Here is a 22,988-nt window from a genome sequence, read left to right on the forward strand (position 1 = left end):
TCCCTTTGCTAGGCTTCTTGAGACTCAACTTAACCATTGTCCAATAATATACAAGTGCCCAATAGACAATGGTCTTGTCTTTTCCTCTCCAACTATTTCTCCACCCTACCTAGCAAGTATTTTGCCTCTCTCGTTGTCTTGTCTTTTCCTATCCAACTGTTTCTCCACCCTTCCGTATGCTGGTAGCAAGAATGGACTGTACAGTCTTCATAGGTATGACAATGATGGCAAGACCAGGCCGTATAGTAAGAACAGGCCATATGGTTGTGGGGGATGGAACAGACTTTACGAAAAGTCATACAAGTGCAACTGGTCGTACGACAAAGATTTCACAAGTAGGTCGTAATGCAAGAGGAGTCCATATGCAAGTAGTGGAAGTCTGTACGCAAGCATACTATACGACAGGAGTGGTTTGCATGTAGGCAGGCCATACAACATAAGCAATATGTTGTACGGTGGGATTAACTAGAATATGTCGTACAGCAAGTGAGACTGGAGTTGGCCGTATAGTAAACGCAGCTAGAGCCGAACTCGTAGCTAGTATGGTAGGTTTTTGTACGGATGTCACGCATTCTTCCAGACTGATTTCTCGGTGAAGTGTTATGGGTGAGAGGTATCCATGCCTTTTATAAGGGTCGGTTTGACTGGGTGTCCCATTTTTACATTTGTTTACTTTTTGTGTTTCCTTTGATCCTATATTTATTATTATTTCTTTTGACTTTTTTAATTTTTCAACTTTTGCATGTCTGTCACTTCCCTTCTATTTCTAAGGTATAGGCAGTAACTGGCTCCTCTCTCTTTTTGTAAAGCTTCAATTTAGACCCATTAACTAAATCCTTCAACATTTTGTTCAAGGTTGACAAGCTTAATGCGCCATTTCCTTTTACATCAACCACTTTGTATGGGCCCACCCAATGTACTTTGAATTTTCCTGGCTTTATTTCATTTTTCCATTAAACTAGAGTACCAATTGTCCTGGCATAAAATTCATTCTCCTTAAATGTTTGTCGTGCCAAAATGTTCTCCTTTGTGCCACTACCGTCGCCCATTGAGCTAAGGACCTTATTTCTTCCTTGTATTCTACCTCCTCAAATATGTATGGTGTCCTACTAAGGGTTGTTGTACCTTCTCTGTATTCCTTATAGCCCTCTAGATATCTTTCCTCGGACTTCGATTCTTGGACTTGCAACATATTACATTATGGCTGGAAAACTTCATAGCCTCCCATCTACCAACGAAATAATCCATTGAGGGAGCTGGTTTTATCTTCTGAGCATTCCCCAAGTCTGAGCACCCCTTCCTTATCTGGTTTCACTCCTTCATGGTCTTCTCTCTCTCTGATGCCATGTCCTTACTTACAAACTGGGTCTTTAGGTCTATGATGTACTTGTTGCCTTCTGACTCAATAGACAGAGTGTTTCATTTCCAATTATGGGTAAAGCATCATACCCCTTTTTCTCTAGAGTAATAACCAAAAAATCAAGGAAGAATTGTTGTGTACTGATAACTACCTTTTGTCCCATCAAGGTTCCTATTGGGTTAATTTTGTGCTGGTCTACTCCCACCAGTTGAAATGTAGGTGGCCAAAGTGTGGGTTTCCCTATTGCCTTCCATGTCTCTTCAGATAAGACATTTACACCAGAGCCTCCATTAACAATAGTATTCGAGAGTTTATACCCCAATATTTCCATTCCACTACTGCTGGTGTCTTCCCTATTCCTATAGTGAATAGGGTGTTATTTTGTTTCCCAACATGTGCTTCTTCATTCTTCTCTTCTTTGGAGGATATCCCTTTCATGCTTACCCCTTGTGTTAATGCTACCTACAGCTGCAGTAATGTTTCCAGTAAATCAGCAATTTTCACAGGGATGGTGGTCTCTAGTACTTGTCTCATGATACTTGGTACACCTGTGTCGGTAGGAAGCTTTTCTGGCCTTGCTTTCCCTTTTGCGAGCATGTTATCTTGAATGTCTTTACTGGTTTCGAGAAATCTTTCCTTCTCTATAGTAGCATCCAGGTAGACAAGTTTACTAGCTTGCATCCTTGTAATAGCAAGGATTTCATTTTTTGGTTCTTCAACATCCAACATGTTCACCCCTTTTTGCCTGTGGTAGTTCGCATCCTCGTGATTGCTTGGTCCACACCATTTACACAACATTCCTTCGTTTTGTCCTCCTCCATTTTGACAATCTTGTGCAAAATTTCCCCATTCATTGCACCTCCTACATTGGATCATAGGTCTTCCCTTAGAATTATACTGGATTTCTCATTGGGGTGTGTTGTTATTGCTATTATTGTTACCCCCTCTTCTATTATTTCTATATCCTCTTGGTGAGGCTTCTATATTTGTGTTCTTTGGAGGGGTGGAGGGTGGTTTCAATTGCTCTCCTTGCGTGAAGAATCCTTGAGCGTTCCATGTTTTTAGATTGTAGGGACAATCTTTGATTGCATGTCCCAATTGTCCCAACACCTGAGAAATCTCACAAAATGCTTTCCTTGGACATGCCCCTTTTTTATGGCCTTCATTTTCACAGTTCGTGCACCAAAGCTGCCTCCCTTCTTTTTTCTCTTCCTTACTCCCTATTACCTCATTCATTACTCGCCTCTTGTCCTTTCTGAGGGCTTGGATGGTTTTGGATTCATCCTTACTTTCTTCTGAACTTTCACTCATGCTTCCATGCCTTCTTGCCTTGGAGGTTTTGTTCTTACTTTCTATGTCCATTGTGCGAGTACACGCATCCACAAAGGTTGATGATGTGACTATTTTCATCTTTTTCGTAAGGGACGTTGTCAGTCCTTCAATGAACCACCTTTTCTTTAGTCCATCTACAGGCTTGTTGTCAAGTTTTTCTATCAGCTTTTTTTTCCTTCTACTGTAGGCTTTAACGAATTCACTTTTTCCTTGCCTTGTATTATGAATCTTTGTCACTATTTCATCATTGTCCCTCAGGAGTCTGAATTCTCCCTCAAAGGTTGTGTGGAGATTATTACACGTGTTCTTCTTTCTTGCCTTCTAATTTGTATACCGGTCAATGACTATAACTCTTAGTGTGGCAGGGAATGCTTTTAGCCATTCGTCTGCATTATTTTTTCCGTTAGCTTGCCATATGGTTTTGTATGTTTTACAGTGACGCGTGGGGTCCTCCAAATCGCCCTCGGTAAATCTTGGCAATTTTTGTTTGTCTATTGCCATTATGTTCCCCTTTTTTCTTTTTGGTGGAATACCCCGTCCTGCCGGTTTGCTTCTAGGCGGGATGGGAACACTTCCTCCTAACGAAACACTTCCTCTTGATGGAACACTCCTTCCTATCAGAACACTTCCTCCGAATGGAACACTCCTGCCTATTGGAACAGTTCGTCATGATGGAACACTTCCTCCTAATGGAACACTTTTGATGAAACACTTCCTTCCGATGGAACACTCCTTATCATAACACTACCTCCTGATGGAACACTTCCTCTTGATGGAACACTTCTTCCTGACGCAACACTTCCTCCCAATGGAACACTTTCTCTTGACTTGAAGTTCCTTCCTAGCGGACTTGATTCTTGATTGCTCGACCTGCAAGTATCTTCTTTTCTTGTATGTAGGATTCGCTCCTCTTGAAGTTCTCTCCTTGCCGAGGTCTTTTGGTTTCTACACCCTAACTTCCTTCCTAGTGTCTTAGAGATAGCCAAATTGGCTATTCCTTTGATTTTATGCTCAATCAACCCTTCTTGAATCCGGGTGGGGTTCCCCTGTCCCCTTTAGTAATAACGCCTCTCCTCCTTCGTTGGAGTCGTAATGTCCTCACGACTGCTTCCTCCCCAATTTCTTCCTTTGGTACCCACCTCGGATATTTGTTTGGAATCAGGGGAATGAATTTGCTTAGTGTTTATTTCCCTTCCTGGAATTATCTCCCTCTTCTAAAATATGTGCCCATGTCCTTTCAGGAAACTTGCTAGAGTACTTGTTGCCTCCTCCGTTCCCTTACTGTCTCGGTTCTTTCTTCCTTAACACGTAACAAGTTTCGTGCCAACAGGTGAGGAATCTGCCCCAATAGATTGTACACCACTTAGTAGCACCAAAAGTTCATTGCGTATCGTGCCCTCGGGAACGGTTCTCTCACGAGCTTCCCTATGCACGTACTAATTGATCACAACTTCCCATGTTGTCAATAAATCTCATGTCAACTAATCTTCTTTGGTTATTTCCTCCTCTTCTCTGTGTAACTCGTATACGTGGTAGGAATGGTCTTCCTATTACTCCATCTTGTCTTGCCAATGACCTCCGAGTTTGGACTTAGGCAACGACACCAAAATGTAGAATGGAAATACTCCTTACATTCACAAGATAACAAGATATATGCCTGCAGAGTAATAACACAGTATGTACCTGATTACCACAATATCAAAATGGCGAGAGAATGATATATTTTATTCATACCAAAATATCATGAGTACATTATCAATATTCCGAAGTCTTTATAAAAGGGTCGGTTGGTTGGGAAAGCCGACATTATCAATATTCCGAAGTCTTTATAAAAGGGTCGGTTGGTTGGGAAAGCCAACCGACACATTCCCTCAACACCTAACTACCCAACCTACTCAAGCTTAACAAGTGCTAAATACAATAATACTTTATTACGGACTACAAGGAGGAACTTGTGTATTATTTGTTGGGTGGATATTTTGCAACCGACAATTCTGGGTAAAAATCCAGTCACAAAATAGGATGACCAGCCACAGCGTGTGAGACAAAGTCTCTCCTACCTTAAAGGGAAGGCTTCCCCTTCTCACCGTTCCTTGGATCAACTCAAGGTAAGCAAAAAGTCGAGAGATTTTGTAAAATGGGTGTTACCAATATTCTTTCTTCTTATCTTTCAAGAAAGAATCCACTTACTTGTGGAGCGAGTGATGTTCAGGGTGAATCTCTAACTGCACTTCTATCTAAAGTTGAAAATGGTGATACCAATAAACTAACACTAACTCAAAGGCTACCTGAAAGCATACCAGTTTGGCTCTAAGTTCGGTCGTACTTCTATATGGAAAAGCTTTACAATTAGGGCACAAAGACTCCTAAAAGTAAGAATAACTTAACTATTTTGCGAATTAATAAAAAAGTATAAGCTACAGACAAAGCTTCTAGCTACGGATTTTCACAATTGCTCCTGGTCAAAGCTTTGACTCCAATTGCTTCTTAACTCTTTTTATATTCAATTCACAAGATATAATTACCAAGAACACAAGATAACATGAATCAAAGATTAACTTAAATGAATTATAGACAAAGCTATAACTCACACAAGTAACAATCTCACTTAATCAAAGTTAAGTCTCAAATGCTCCTTTGTATTCACTTTCTCTCAAAATAGTGCTTACACAAACAAAGTTTTGCTAGCACAGTTTCTCCAGAGCTCTCTTGCATAAAGATAAAGATGATTTTTACAACGAAGGTGCATTCCATTATATAGGCACAGGAGTTGAGAAAAAGGTGAAGGAAAAAGTGGGAGCAACTCAACCAACTTTGACTTGGTCTAACTAGAAGAGAAATTATAGGGTTACATGCAATTTGCATTACATCTTTTCATGCACATGCAACTCGCATTAGATGTAATTACATCTGTAAGTCATATTACATGTAATTACACATTTTCATGTAATACATTCTCTTCAATTACAAACATGAAAGAAGAAGAAGAAGAAAGACGGAAGAGAACTGAAACAATCCTAGGGATTGTTTTGAAGAGCCTTGTACTTGGCAATGCAATCCTAGATGACAACAGGATCAGGAGTTCCTATATTTCGTGCCACTGCATTCACCTTGATAACCATGGTCTTGTGTCTTTTGATAACCTTTGACTCTCTCAAACTTTTTCTCGTTCAAGTTGTCGTGAATTCTCCTTTGTAGATTGACACATTCTAGATTCTTCGACTCTTTGAAAACTTTCTTGACGATGTTCGGATGTAAACTCGGAATAACTTTCCATCAGCACCTTTAACTTTTTTTTTTTTTTTGGAAGTAAAGTGCTTGGTGCATGGGAATGTGTGCAAATGAGAACTTTTGGTTTTAAAAGTGTGACCTTTAGTCAAAAATGGGTTCTTTGGATGTAATTACACGTAGAGTGAATTATATGTAAATGCAACATGTAACAAGGGATAAAAGATGAGATGAGATGCGAATGTGGACGGAGCATGAGTTTTTACATGTAAGTGCTAAGGAAGGATGAGGTGCAAAGCATGGAAAAATGCAAAAACATGTATTAATTAAGTTGAGAGTTGAGTTATCATTGGAAAGTGCCATTTATTAATTAGTTAAGCCTAGTCAAGTGAGAGAATCTAATGAAAGCTTCTAATTAATGTTGTGTGGTGAAGCTTCTCGAGTGAAGTTACATTTTGGCAACAAAAGGGAATCTAGAGGTTATAAATACAAGTCCATTTGTTGAGAAAAGCACGTTGGAATATATATTTTCTTTTGTTGCCTTTGTAGTTTTTCCTGAGTTCTGAATTGTGTGCCCTTGCTGAAGTATAAGGGCTAAGTTTGAGTAATTCTTGGCAATTGTGCTGAAGTATACAATTGACCAACATCTCCTACTGTATTTACTATAGCTAAGGAGAATGAGTTTGACTGTCATATCCTCTTTCTTAAATAACTAGCTAAGGGTTTTGGTGGAATTCTGAGAACCAATTCTGAAGTATTGCTGCTGTTGTATAGCAATTAGTCGGATTCTTCCTACTATTTGATCTATGTCTAAAGAGGTGCATGTGAAGGGAGGATTATGCGAAGTCCAAAGATCGATTGGGTGAAGCTGCTATTGATTGTTACACCATTGAAGGGGATCGATTTTGTGAAATTGAGGGCTGTTGTAAGGTATTTGGAAGCAGCGTTTTGTTTTGGTGAATAATGAGCCACTACAATTTCCCTTGGTTTGGACGACATCATATAACAGGTCTGCAGTACTTAGCAAAAACATGTGAGGATTGCCCTATCAGCTGCACGCAAATTCTGCGCATGAACTTGTGGTTGTTGGCCCTACAAGTTGGGCTATTCTCCTGTACATGTCAGCCTCATGTATGGACTGTAATTGCAGCAACATAAGCATTTTGATCTGGACGTCAACAACACTAAGGAAATTGTAAGTTGAATGGTGAAGGTTGAGATTACTTGGGAATTCTGAATTGAACATCAGGATTGGAACAATAGGTTCATTATTTAACTTTCATAATAATTGTAGGTTTGTAATGTGATGGCAAATAATTGATGTAGTACTGTTTTGGGCTTATACTATGTTTGCAAAGACATGTTGAATGAATTGGAAAGAAGTAAATTTGCAATACTTCAATTGCCACTTTGATTTGAATTTTAACTAGTGGTGAGCAGACCATTTGCATATCTAGTATTATGTTAGGAATATCAAAAAATCATACATTTTGCAGTATGAGCTGAACTGGGGTTATTATAGAGAGCCTCCTTTTGTTCTTCCTCCAAACAAAACTGTTGCCCTTTTCTGGTTAGTTTTTCTAAAGGTAGAGATACTTTCGCAAATCCTTTTATGAATCTCCTATTGTACACCACATGCCTCAAGAAGGACTTGACACTAGTCACATCCAATGGAGCTTCCATATTTAGAATGACCTTGATCTTGTCGAGATTTGTTTTCAACCCTTCCTTGCATACTACATGGCTAAGAAGTTTACCTTGTGGAACCATAAATCTGCTTTTCTTGGGATTCAAAGCTAGCCTTGCCCTTCGACATTGATCCGTGCATTCACCAATGACCTTGAGGTGGTGCTCCTTTCCACTATAAATTGGCCAATCATCTAGGAAGGCTCTGAAATTCCCTATTGACATACCATCGAAGATATGTAGTATGATCCTTTGAAAGGTGGTTGGTGCATTACACAACCCAAATGACATCCTATTATAAGCATACACCCCATCTTCAAATATAAATGTGGTTTTCAGCTTTTCTTCCTTGACAATGTTGATTTGGTTATATCCTGAAAACTCGTCCATGAAGGAGTACATTTCATGGCCGACCACTTCTTCTTGGATACTATTAGTGAAAGGGATTGGGAAGTGGTCTTTTATTCTTACCACATTCAAGCATCTAAAGTCCACACATATCCTAATCTGGTTCCCATTCTTAAGTGATATGACTATAGGAGATACCTAGTCACTGGTTTGTACTTTGAATATGATTTGTGCCTCCAACATTTTTTTTATTTCTTCCTGCACCTTGGCTGCATAGTTCTTGTTTATCTAGTACAGTCGTTTGCAAACCGGTCAAGCTCTTGGTATGAGTGGTATTCAATGGACACACAACTGCGGTGGTACTCCTTTTAGGTCCTTGTACGTCCATGTGAATACATCGTTGTATTCCAAAAAGATCTTAAAAGCTGCCGCCTTCAATACTGGATCCTAGTCATCTCCTATGAGGATCTCCTTGGGTTGGTCCTTCTCTCTTAGGTTCATAGTTTGCAGTTTGGCCTCCTCGTATTCCACTTTCTTGTTTTCACTAAATATGTGTTGGTTTACTATTGAGAGTGGTCGTACCCTCCTTGTATTCCTTATACCCCTCCAAATACCTTTCCTCTGATTTGGACTCATGGATTTGTAACATATTACACTCTGGCTAGAATACTTCATAGTCATCCATCTGCGAATGAAACAAGTTGTTGAAGGGAGCCTATTTTGTCTTCTGAGCACTCCCCAAGCCGAAGCACCCCTTCCTCGTCTTCTCCCTCTCCCTTTGAATTAGATGCCAAATCTTGACATACTGACTGGTTCCTTAGGTCTATTGTGTACCTTTTGCCATCTACCTCTATGGAAAGGGTATTTTCTTTTCCAATTATGGGTGTCCTATGCTCTGACTAGCCATCATCTTCCCAACAACGCATCATACCCTTTCTTTTCCAGGGTAATCACCACAAAGTCCAGGAGGAACTGTTGTGTACCAATCACTACCTTTTGTCCCATCAGAGTTCCTATTGGTATGATTCCATGCTGGTCTGTAACCACCTGTTGAAATGTTGTGGCTAGAGTGTAGGTTTCCCTAGTGCCTTCCAAGTCTCTTTAGGTAGAACGTTCTCGTCCAATCTTCTGTCCACGATAGTATTTTTGAATTTGCTTCCCATTATTTCCATTTCTACCACTGCAGGCTTTCTCCCCATCCCTATGGTGAACAACGTGTTAGTCTCTTTTCCCATTTGTGCTTTCTCTTTCTACGTGGATACTTCTTCTTTGTCCCTTGCTCCTTGTGTTATTGCTACTTGCAGTTGAGGTAGTGTTTCTAGTAGATTTGCAATTTTTACTAAGATGGTAGTCTCTAGTAATTGTTTCATGATGTTTCAGGTGGTTAGAAGTTTAGCCGTACTTTCTTTCTCCCCCTTTGTCATGTTCTCTCGAATTTATTTTCTGTCTTCTTGGAATCTTGCTTTCTCTGTGCATTAGGATATACAAGCTTGCTGGCCTGCATCCTTGTGATGGCCAATACTTCATTTCCTAGCTCTGCAATGTCGAGCATGTTCACTCCCTTGTGTCTCAAACATTTGGCATCCTCATGATTACTGGGTTCGTACCATTACACAACGTTCCTCCATTTTGTCCTCCACCATTCTGGCAATCTTGTACAAAATACTTCCATTCGTTGCATTGCCTACATTGTATCATGGGTCTTCCTTTGGAATCGTATTAGATAGCTCTCCTGGGTGTGTTATTATTGTTGTTGTTATTACTTCCCCACCTATTGTTTCTTTACCCTCTAGGTGAGGCTTCTGTTTTTGTGTTTCGTGGAGGGGTGGAAGGCGGTGTGGATTGCTCTCCTTGGGTAAAGAATACTTGTGAATTCCGTGCTTTTAAATTGTAGGGACAATCCTTAATTGTGTGGCCCAACACCTGACAGATGTCACAGAAGGCTTTCCGGAGGCATGTCTTTTTTCTATGTCCCTCCTTTTTGCACTCAATACACCACAGTTCCCTCTCCTCTTTTTTCTCCCCCTTGCTTCCTATTACTTCCTTCATTAGACCCATCATGTCTTTCCTCAGGGCTTGGATGGTCTTAGATTCATCCCCACTCTCCTCTAAACTTTCACTCTTGCTTCCATGTCTTTTGGCTTTGGATGTTTTGTTCTCACTTTCTATATCCATTGCGTGGATGCAAGCATCGACACATGATGATAGTGGTACTATCTTCATTTTTCTTCTTAAGGATGGAGTTAACACTTCAATGAACCACCTCTTTTTCAATCCATCTGTAGGTTTTTTGTGCAGCTTCCCTCTCAATTTTTTGAGTCTCTTGCTATATGCTTTGACAAATTCATTTTTCCCCTACCGTGTATTATAGATTTATGTGACTATCTTATCATCGCCACATAGAAGTCTAAATTCTTCCCTAAAGGTGGTACAAGGGTCCTTCTATTTGGTCTTCTTTTCATCCTCTAAGTTTGCATACCATTTAATAGCTATTCCTCTTAGCATGGCTAGGAACGCTTTTAACCATACATCGGCATTATTTTCTCCATTGGCCTGCCATATAGTTATATAGGTTTTACAATGATGTGCGGAGTCCTCCGATCCTTCCCCAGTAAAACTTGGGAGTTTTTGTTTGTCTAATGCCATCCTCCTACCACTCTTCCCCCCTATCAGGATGCCCCCTCTTGTTGGGATACTTCCTCTTGCCGAGATTGTCCCTCTGGACGGGCTAGACTCCTAGGTTCTTGGTGTAGTAATATCTCCTTCCTCTTGGAATTCCCCTTCTATGTGGCATCAGCTTTGTTCCTACCAATGTTCTCTTTGTGTGAGGGTTTTAGGATTCTACCACCCTTCCTTCACGGTGCTTCCAAAATAGCCAAGTTGGCTATACCTTCTATTGTGTTTTCAATCAACCTTTCTTTGATTTGGTTTGTATTCCAGGGGTGGCTCACTAATCCCCTTAAGTTGTAACGTCTTTCCTCCTGCTGATGGAGATGCAAAGTTTGCAGGGCGGCTTCCTCCTCAGTTTCTTCCTTTAGCACTCACTTGGAATATTTATTTGGAAGTAGGGGCATGAATTGTTTTAGTGTCTAGCTATTTTCCTTGGATTGTCACACTCCTCTAGTTCCCATGTCCTTTCGGCGAACTATTGGAGCACTTGTTGAGTTCTCTTTCCGTTTTGACCTTTCTTCCTCCACGCGTTCCAAATTTCTTGCCAATAGTCAAGGGATTTGTCCAAATAGATCGTACAGCACTAGTGGTACTGAAAGCTCGTCCCATACCATACTCTCTGGAACCACTCTCTGTCTCGGGCTTCCCTATGCACATGTTGGTCAACTAAAACTTCCCAAGCCACCACCAGATCTCGTGTTGTCTGATCTTCTCTTGTTACTCCTCTTCTCCATCACTGTTTGTTACTTGTTTACATGGTAGGAAAAGTCTTCCCATTACTCCATCTTTCTTAGTCGATGACCTCCAAGTTAAGACTTCGGCAATGATGCCAAAATGTAGAATGGTTATCAATGCATAATATACATAACAATTTAGCATGAATTTCAATGTACCAAAATAGCATTCATTACTATTACTAGAATATCAAAATGGCGAGGAAATGTTATTACTTATTGATTACCAAAAACATGAGTACATTATCCATATTCTAAAGATCTTATATAATGGCTGGTTGGTTGGGAAAACCAACGGACACATCCCCTCACTTCCTAACTACCCAAACCCAACAAATCTTAACTAGTTCTAATTACAACATTTCTTTATTACATACTATAACCTTAAATATTACTATGTTGGCATCCTTCCATTCTTTGGTTCATCCCATTAGTTGTTTTTTTAGCAACCTTTTTAATTCATCCCTAAACAAATTTTTATTTCCTAAGTTGGGAATAACACACAAGTAAGTTTTCACTCGGACTGTATAAGCTCTTACACGCTCACATTGATTACAATAACGACAATAACCCCACTGCTTGGTAGTTGTTCGATCATGGTTGTATGCCATCAAAGAGGTAATAGCATCAAATTTGAACTAGCTTTTACATGTGGAACAATTGAATTAGAACTATAAGCCATTTTGTAGAAATTTAACAAAACAAAATTAAAAAATTACAAATTTACAACTGCACAGCTTAAAACATAAAAAGATGACATTACAGTTATTATATTAATAATTATGTATAAAAGGTTTTAAAAATATTCATAAAGTTTGAAAATAAATAAATTGAAAAACCTTGAAAAAATCTTCAAGATTAAAAAGAATTACAAGATTTACTCCCCTTTGATAGATAACTTTTCTGTGTGAAACACTTCCACTTGTAGTCTTCATCTTTGAAGAATTATGCAGCGACCTTAATAAATCAGTAGTGGGTGGTGCAGAAATCCTTTTTTACTAGTGTTTTTGAAATGAGGGAAAAGAGGTTGAGAGCCCTCACTTTAGTGCCAAATTAGGTATTTCTGTACTTTTTGATTTTTTAAAATGTTTAAAAAATGAAAAATTCAACCTTTTTTTCTTGGGCAGCCAGTTCATCCTCTTGGGTTCATTCTTGGTTAGTCTGGGCCACCTTGAGTTCCTTGGGTGAACCAATCAAACCCATTTAGGTACGGGGGAGTTGTTTCTGAGGGGGAATCATTTTATTTACTTAAGAATGAGAGCTTCCATGTAGAATATGGGATTCTGGTTTGGTTTGAGAAACTAAGACCAAATAGGAAAGGAACTGGGCTCTTCATAACTAAACAGCACAGGACTTAATATTTCATATTAGCAGCATACAGAACTACAGGTTTAATAAATTGGTTGGGTATGAGACTATGAGTAGGTAATTCAATTAAGACTTGCAATAAAGCTGACAATATTATGAAAATATTACTGTTTTTCTGCACCTGAAGTCAATTTATGGCTGAAAGCCCTTTGCTGTTTCTTATAAACCTATGCATTTTGCTGTAACAAACTCTTCTTTTATATAATTGGTTAATGAGATACAAGTATTGGCGTTCAAGAACATATATGCAAATAAAGGAATATCTTCATCTATGATAATGTGTGATATTGTATATCAAATTTCTTTTTCTAAGCAGACACATCAACTGTAGTTTTTATTTGGATTACACTTCTGCAGGGTGATCGAAAATGGATTTTTAGGTCTAAAGAATGGTATTTTGGATCAATCTGCGATCCTGCTATCTCAAAAGAAATGCCTTACATGCATTGACTGCAAGGTAAAATTGTTTTTTTCTGTACTAGCAGTCCATAGCTAACAGAAATGTCATTTCTTGTTCTAATGATCAAGATACATGCAATCAAATTTAATTTCTATCATTTAAAATGAGCCTCTCTGTTGTAGCTCACTTTCAATCGTCCTATTACCCTTGACAAATCAATTTGGAGAGACATAGGAATTTGTTGGTCTTAGCTATTTTTTAAGAACATTACATCTAAGGTTCCAATGGTAATCATAGAGCCCTGCGTTGAATATCAAACATGAATAAATGAGTACATCATAACAGTTTCTGCAGGAATCACTTTGCTATTAAGTAAGGATAATGAAAATTAATGGAGTATTCCCATCTAGGAAAAGTTTAAGGCACATTAACTTATAAAAGAAACAAAATCAAGAATGCGAATTTTTCCAAAATCATCAATCAGATAAACAGGACCTTTATGCAGTAGGTAACTGCAAAGTATTCTTCAAGCTAGCTCAAGGAACAAGAGCTGAGAATGATCCAAGATTACTCAAAAAGATCAATGGGGTCACTTCACTTTTTAATTTTTAATTTTAGAATAAGTGTTAGAATGTAAGAGTTTTATAGTACATGTAGAGAATCAATCATATGAATTTCACATTAGCTACATTCAAAATGTGAAATAAAGTATTTGATTAGTAGAAGTACAACATTGTTCCCCTATCACTCAAGTGAAGTTTCCTTCATACTTCATCTATTACTACAAATATCACTGTTTGCTACGGGCTATCATTAAAACATCTTAAGTAGGTGCAAAGACAATGTGCAAGGCTATTAATTACTATTAAATTATGTTGCTTTGCCCATTAAGTTATAAAGTCCCATGTTACCGGGTTGGTACCCACAGGCCTCATGACAAGTTTGGGTAGGCACTTAGTACAGGACCACGAGTACCTGCTAGGTACTTATATGCTTATTTGAATATATTTCCACTATCAATTGACATTTATTATCTATCTTTGGCATTTGGCATTTATCAATGATCAAGTATCATACTATGAAATGATTTAGTTTTAAAATTCTTCATATTTCTCTTATTTGTTGTATATATATATATATACATGTATATGTATATATACATATACATGAATATATACATATACATTTTTGTGTATAAGTATAAATGCATATACATGAATATATATACATATATGTATACACACATACACATATACACATACCCAAACCCCTAAAATAATTCACGTATCGAGTTCTTGTACCTGTACCCATCCCAAACCCAAACCGGTAACTTAGTTATAAACATAATCATAATAGAAAGAAAGAAGAAAAGGAGTTAACATGCATGAATAGCCAATAGAGGTAATTGTGACTTAAATGCAAACTAGTAACAACTAATGGTGCTAAAAACAACAAAAAGTGAATATGTTAAAGTAAAGCTAGAAAGCCAAATGACCTTAGAAAAAAGAGGTTAACCCTAAGCAAGTTGAAATAGATAATGTTATATGATACAAAATCCATACAAGTTAGAAGGAACTTCCAACAAAACCCAAACAAAGTAGCTGGTTTGGGTACACATTTGTTCTAGAAATAGTAATACTTAAATATATGTCAAAACTATAAAATTTAATGATAATCTATGATATATTAATATTATAATACATTATTAATGAAACATAGTAGAGCATAAATAATAGAACTATCCATTTATAAATTTATAAATTTAATCTTTCTTTGCGAGGCTCCTATGGTGTGTGAGGGAGCTACTAGTGAGAGTAGCAGAGGGGGAGCTGCATGGGGGCACAAGGAGTTTTGGCAGAGGTTAGAGAAACAATTTTTTGCATATTACAAAGGCGGGGGGATAGCAATGGATAAACTATTCCATCATTTGTGAAGGGGGTAAAGAGGATATTGCTTGGGATTAGAAGGATGCTGAGAATATTAGGGCAAAAGTATGATCAAGATATGGGGATAGGAGGATTTTAAAATGGTGAACTAGGTGAGGAGATAAGGATCTAAGGACATGAAGATGCCAAGAAGCAATGCACATGTCATTTTGTCGCATATCTTAGATTTGGTTAAGGAATGAGTTTAGAACAGAGCCATTTTGTCAAATGGGTAGGAAGGAAACCAAGCTAACATAGGATCATGGAATGGTGGCTTAAGAAAGGTGGTGGGAACTTTTGGGCTCTCCCCAGTGACTTCTAGTTCGAATGTGATACACCAAAGACCAGAATGAATTTGTTAGGCACATTTATCTCGAAATAAAGTAAGCATTGACTAAAATAACTGCCAAAATATAAACCATGGACCTTGGAAAACTTGATAGTTCAATCTCGATTATATTTCTTGATGGTGTATGGCATTTTAGAGAGGAGATAGGTGATGTTTTTTAGTGAGGGACTAATTGAGCCTATCAAAGGGTGGGTTAAGTCCCTTGATCCACCTACCTCGCAGGAAGCTATGAAAAAGGCAAGGAAACGTAGAGATGTCTACTCCATGAACCAAGTTTGCTTCCAAACCTTCTACTTGATCATATGACAATAAGGCAGCCCCTAAGAAGGTTGCAAATTATGATTCTAAGAGACCTATGGCAGCCCCTTTAAATCAAGAAACACTTAATGATCTAACAAGGAGGAGACTTTGTTTTTATTGTACGGTTCCTTATGATGAAAAACACAATTTCCCGTTGAAGCATAAGGGTAAAAACAAGATGGAGTGGTTTTATGCTGAGGAAAAAAGTTCTGATTTTTCAGAATAGTCAGTTGAAAATGGACAAGAGACACATGAGGGAGCAATTAATAGTGCTGAAGTTATTGATGATTCTAATCTTAAGGTAGTGTACGTCTCTAACATGAGAAAGGAATAATCATTCAGATTACATTGTCTCTTGGTAAGGCAGCGAGTTATTTCTCTTTTTGATACAGGTGCCACTTAATAATTTCATTGCCACTAATGGTTACACTCTTTAAGCGTTAAAGAATGATTACTGAACTTCCCTTAAAGCTAAATAATTATGCATCTAAGGCATATTTTTATGTTGTTAACATTGGAGGTACTAATTTTGTTCTTGGTATGAGCTGGTTACACTCTATAGAGGACATTTATCTCAACACTAAGAATATGGAGATGAGGTCTATTAAGGATGGTAAAACTCACATCCTTAAGGCTATTATGAATAACAATGTGAAGCTGATTTCATTTAAATGTATGCAGCATCTTATTGAGCATGAAACAGTTGATTGGGTAGCAAAGTCTAGGATGATACCTATACTTGATGGGACAGATTAGCCAACTTATCATCTAGATATACAACTTAGAATCAAACACTCTAAAGTGTTTAGTGATTTACCACGTGGCAGGCCATCTGATAGATGCATAGAGCACATCATTGAGTTAGACGAGGGCACTAAGCTCGTCATGATCACTCCTTAACGACACCCTAAGTGCCTGAAAGATGAGATAGAGAATACTATTCTGGAGCTGCTTGTTGTGGGTCACATTAGGCTGAGTAAGACCCCTTTTGCTTCATTGTTTGTTTTGGTGAAGAAAAAGGATGGTACACTTAGGATGTGCATTGATTCCTGGATGCTAAGTAGAAGGAATATTAAGAACCTATATCCCATTCCAAACATTGATGAGCTATATGGGGTTTTCTACTTCTCAAAGATTGGTTTGAGGTCCGGGTATCACTAGATTAGAGTCAGAGAGCGAGATGTGGAGAAGAAAACATTTAGGTGCCATTGTGTCACTTTGAGTTCTTAGTCATGCCTTTTGGTTTGACTAATGCCCTTGCGACATTCCATTCTACCATGAACAGAGTCTTCCACAATCAGTTGAGGAGATTTGTTTAGGTCTTTTTTGGAGATATACTTGTATACAATAAGGCGTGGGATGATCATGCAACACACTTGTATAGTGTTGGACATTCTAGATAGCACTTCCTTGTATGCCAAGGAATCCAAATGTGCCTTGGGTATGACAGAGTTACTTTATCTTGGGCTTATTATCAGTATAGAGGGAGTTCACATGGATCTTGATAAGGTATGTGCTATTCTAGATTGGCCTATACTGGAGAACTGGACACAACTTAGAGGCTTCATTAGCTTGTGTGTATTCAACCGCAGATTTGTGGTAGGTTTTCTTTGATCATGTAGCTCCTCTTACTGATTTGACCCATTAGGGTGCTTTTGAGTGGACCTCACACGTACAAGAGTGCTTTGACAGGTTCAAGTAGATTATGCCATCATGCCTCGTGTTAGCATTACCGGATTTTTTGAGACCTTTTGAGTTGCACTGTGATGTATCAAGTGAGGGCATTGGTGTTGTTCTTTCCCAAAATCACCATTCTATTGCATTTGGAGTAGGAAGCTTTGGGGTCCTGAGAGAGCTTTCAATGTTTATGATATGGAGAGGTCAGCCATTATGCATGCTTTGGCCAAGTTTAGGCAATTAGTTTTGCATCAAAATTGACCATAATAGCTTGAAGCATTTCCTTGGATAGGGGGATCTTAATGAGAGGCAATAGAAATGGGTCAACAAGCTTCACTCATGATTTTAATATTTTTTATATTAAGGGTACACAGAATATAGTTGTTGATGCGCTCTCGCGAAGACCTTGTTTGTGTGCTATCATAGAGATATCTAAGGATTGGGGACACTTGGTCATTGCTAATCATGTTAGGGATCACTTGGCATCTGGTATTGATGATGACAATATATAGGATAGTAGGTATACTGTTGTAAATGAGTTGATCATTTACAAGGGCAAGATTTATTTGGCCCTAGGATTGAGTGTCAAACTGTTACATCCCAATTTTTGACCTAATTTAAAAGATAGCTGTTGAGGTTCACATGAAGTCAATTGATAGTTAAATTTGTTATAATCCTGCGAGATGGTAAGATGGTTAGTCGTTATGATTTCATATGAAGAAAACATGCTAGTTGATTATTTATCATTAATTCATGAAATTGAAAAGGTGGTTAGCCGTTATGATTATTTATAATTTGTTATGATAATATGATTTAACTGCAGAGAATTTCCTTGTAGGAAGCACGTCGAAGGATGGAAGCATTGTTAGAAAAGAATTAGGCATAGGAGCATCATCATCATTGGGCAAATGGGTTGAGGACCTAGCAACTTGAACATCAAGATACAATTGATAGAACCGCATGAGCTATTAAATAAACACTTTAAAACATAAAAAATAAATAAATAAGAATATAATGCATACCTTAAAGGTTTGATTGATCTTTCTTAATATTATTTTCATTTATACCTATGTAGGTACACATAGAGATAAATATAAAGTGACACCATAATATTATCTTCTTTATAATATAATCATGCCACATCACAAATAAATCTATGTGTACGTAGATAAATATAAAAAATAATAATTTCGATTTTAAACCTTCAAATTTTCTTCCAACCTTTATTCTTTCCTTTTTCCTTATTTGAAACCGACTGAACACTTGGCGTTTTATTTGGCAAATATTCTTTCAGTTACAGAAGCCAAGAAGTCACGACTATTCCTTTTATTTTGAAGCCGTGTGTAGAGGTGGACATCTTTTTAAATACATCTGATTGCCTTGTGCCACGATATTATTCAGTAAAAACATTTCGCCTTTTTCCATACACTCAATTGTCATAATCAAGTTTGGCTCCTCCTTTTAAAACCTGACTCCTCCCTTACTCTATTATTTATCAATGCTCAAGTTCCGACTTGTACAACCATTGAACCTCTGCCAAATACAAGATTTTCTACAAGTGTTGCTTTTCTTGTACTTGCTGCCGTATTAGTGTTTCTTGCTGAACATATAAGTTCCTATACACTGTTGTGATGTCTTCAAGCAACTGGAGGGAAGTTGTTTTCAAATCAGTTTGCAAACTCCAAACCATTCCAAATTTATATCAAGTCATGTGTTAATTATTCCAGATTGTGATATTCCAATGTTTTAAATCATTTTCCATAGCAGCCAGCTAGGCTCAGGGACTTCTTTCCTTCCATAAATAAGTTATAAGCTTTGCTGAATATTCCATGTCATTGTTATTGATTATTCTTCTTAACTTTCATATCATCATAGAAGAAGTCGAATAGTATCTCTTATGGGAAAGTTTTCCAAATGCAATAAAACCTGAAATGAAATATGTTGTATGGAAATGAGAATCCAATAATGCTTTCAATTAGTCTTAGGAACATAATCGTTCAGGTCACAATTCGTGATTAGTATTCTAAGTAGTGAAATCCTTCTATAATTAATGCATAGAGCAGATTGTTCAAAAATTTCAAACACTTGGGACTCACCTGACTGTATAGCCAAGGAAAAGGGTGAAGAGGTGAGAGAAAGAAATCTGCAATAACATGAAACAAAATCAGTTATAACATAATAGTGTTTATCATTTTTAAAAGGAATCATTTAATAGCTCATGCATGATCACGTTCATTGTATTCTCCTATTGTCAAGACGAGTGGTGTGATTAGATACCAAGATGCTCAATGGATGACAAGATGTTCCATGTCCATTCAGGGTAGGGAGGGCCTTTCTCGTTAGAGATTTTGTGGGGATAAGTTATGGTCTAAGATTGGGTGGTTAAGCCCCTGACAATGTTCCCCTGTACACATCAAATAAAGATAAGTTGAGCAATTCAAACAATTGTCGGAAATAGGTATTTTTACTTTTATGATGTATGTTCAAGTAGAAAGTAAGATTAATTGAGTTGTACCATTGTTACAATTATTTCTTTAAATAAAAGCAATTCTTATCGTCAATATAATTGGCAACCGGTTATATTAGTTGATCTTCTAACTGAATATGGAATATATTTATAGGATTGTTATTTCAGTTTTTCATATATAAGAATAATGATTAAGAGCATATCTTCTAATCTTATGTTAATGCCATAGTTTAGCAAATCAGAAGGAAAGGAATGATACAGTGATATTTTGAAGCCCTAAATGATACAATGGTATCTGAAGCCCTAAATAATATAGTGGTATTTGATGCCCTAAATGATCCAATGGTAATTGATGCCCTAAATGATATAGTGGTATCTGAAGCCCTAAATGATCCAATGGTAATCGATGCCCTAATTGATACAATGGTATGTGATGCCCTAATTAACTGTGGTATTTAATGGTAATCGTCATTTGAATTTTGATATAGCGGTATTGGATGGTAGTCGTCATTTGATATTGTTATAGTGGTATTTGTGGATTAATCTGGGTGGTTGCAGAAGCATCCCTAGATTGATTTCAGTCTCAAATTCCATGGTATGTAGATTTTAATTTCCATAGTAAATTCATTAATGGTGTTTTAAATTCTTAGTTAAGAAATTTTGTTTAACTAATTTTAACAATTAATCTCATTCATATGAACATAACTAATTTAACAGTCTCCCTATGAAAATAAAATAATGACTATTTCTTTGAATATGTTAGTTGTTAATTAAGAGTCGAAAAATCTGGATGTTACACAGATAGATTGTGTTGTAGGCCTTTCATGATTCCTAATTGGCTGGACATTCGGATTCCTTAAGGCTTATAGATCAATTTGGGTGTGATTCACACGGAAGGTGTTAAGAATGTTAGCTTGTGTAAAATTGAATCTATATTCTTTGTGTTTATAAATCTATACTCAAACTAACATTACATAATCGATTCATTATATATTTATATATATATATATATATATATATATATATATATATATATGCATAAGATTATATTGAATCTAATAAAGTAATATTACTTTTTTTAGTATCTTTCAACCGATTGTACTTTGTAACCACGTAGAGTCTATTATCAGCATATGATAATGCATTATCGTTGACAGTTGATAATATCATTGTTATCAAATAGCGTCATTGTCATTGATAGTTGATAATAGCATTGCTATCGAATAACGTTAGTGTTATCGGCAGTTGATATTATTGTTAGCGGCAAATAGTAATATTGCATGTTAACAACCATCGTGACTATCGGATGTAACTGGTCACCGTGCCTGCTCTTGGTGACAATTCACTTCAGCTCCTGATTATATATATATATATATATGATAGTCTACGATGGAGAGTGACCAATAACAACGACAATCATACTCTCTCATCGCAGACTATTATATATATCAGTTTCAGTTAAATTCAGTTTTCTACCTTCAAGTACTTTATTTCATTCTTCAATAAACTAGAGCATATACAGTACCACTGTAATCCAAATCCTACATTTTCAAGATACATTGAAATTGAGATTTACGCCAATAAGAAGACCTCAACATACTAAAACTTTATATGGTATCAGAGCCAAATTGGTAGAGAAATCTCAAATTTCGATTGAAGGAAAAAATAATAGCAAATAACGTCAGAGTAGAAGATAGACTTGAAGGTGCATCAAATTTCTTCTCTTGGAAAACCCGTATCATTACGATTCTGGAAAAACTAGAACTTGAAGATTACATTGAAAAAGATCTCCCAATACCTCAAGATGAAACCGAAAAACTCACCTGGAAAAGACGTAATAATAAAGCAAGGAAAATCATTGTTGATTCAGTTAAAGATCACATCCTTCCTTCTATTTCAGAGATCAAAAGTGCATATGAAGTATTCAAGACCATAAAAAATACATTTGAGATAAATAACTCAAGTAGGCTAATCACCTTAAAATCTCAATTACTAAATATTAAAATGGAAAAAGGAGATTCTATTCACTCTTTGAGAAAATTTCTAAAACGAAGAAACAATCATCTTCCATTGGAAACAAAATAGAAGATCAAGAACTTTCATTAATAGCTATTTACCACATAGGTAAATCAAAAAATGCACACAGATAATGAACACGAACAGCAGAACTCCTTAGATTATTCGCATATGCCAGAACATTACATTATGCTTGATAAGATGAAATGATGATTTACAATGATCCCAGACGGGATATAAATACTATCCGCCGAACCTTCCCGAAGGAGTCCGTCGGCCACAACATTATGTCTGCTACAAACTATTTACCCGTCGGCTACAAAATCTTTACCGACAATGTCGGCGACAGAATGCAAAAACACCAACGACAAACAAGTCGGCTGACATCATCCCCCCAAAAAAGAAAAGTTGTCTCCTAATGACTAACAAAATTAGGAGACAACCCACGGACAACAAAAGAAATACTAGAGAGAAGGAGGAGGCATCGCAGAAGCGTGCTACTGGCGACGCAACTCATACAACTGCTCTATCCTGATGTGCAGATCTGTTTGAATCTGAGAATTCACCTCCATGGCCTCCTTCAGTAGAAGGGCGGCATCCATAGCCTGTCTCCTGGCTAACTGCAACTCCTGCTCAGCAGCATCTTTATCGCGTACAGCTGCTTCGGCATCTCGGATAGCCATGTCCTTACCCTGCACAACTATTGCCATATCCCTCAATAGTGCTGCCTGCTCCACTGCCCAAGCTGCCTGCTAGTCGGCCAAATCGGCGGCTAACTTTTCTCTTGCCTCCCTCTCAACCGCCAGAGATCTCTGAGTTGCAACACTGTCCGCTGCCCTGTCCGCCTCCGCGCGCCGCCGAGCATAGTAAACCTCCTTGTACAATCCCACAATCTCATGTGCCAGCCTCATCAACGAAGTGTCACTCGGTCCCAACTCCGGCTCAGTGGCCCTGACAGAACTCCTTAGATTATTCGCATATGCCAGAACATTGCATTATGCTTAATAAGATGAAATGATGATTTACAATGATTCCAGACGGGATATAAATACTATTCGCCAAACCTTCCTGAAGGAGTCCGTCGGCCACAACATTATGTCCGTTACAAACTATTTACCCATCGGCTAC

The 22,988-nt window shown here is 37.5% G+C and overlaps 1 protein-coding gene across 2 annotated transcripts in view; it reads left to right on the top strand.

Moving 5' to 3' along the window:
• The window catches only part of GALAK (galacturonic acid kinase), a 235,927-nt gene that overhangs the window by 142,886 nt on the left and 70,053 nt on the right, over positions 1-22,988 (top strand). For both annotated transcript variants that reach the window (XM_089813521.1, XM_089813520.1), the window contains exon 8: positions 13,084-13,183. In XM_089813521.1, the coding sequence (XP_089669647.1) occupies positions 13,084-13,183 (100 nt within the window). The remainder of the gene's footprint in view (positions 1-13,083; positions 13,184-22,988) is intronic.

Source organism: Cupressus sempervirens, chromosome 2, assembly GCF_028749045.1.
Source record: "Cupressus sempervirens isolate cs-2001-9-10 chromosome 2, ASM2874904v1, whole genome shotgun sequence".
NCBI lineage: Eukaryota > Viridiplantae > Streptophyta > Pinopsida > Cupressales > Cupressaceae > Cupressus > Cupressus sempervirens.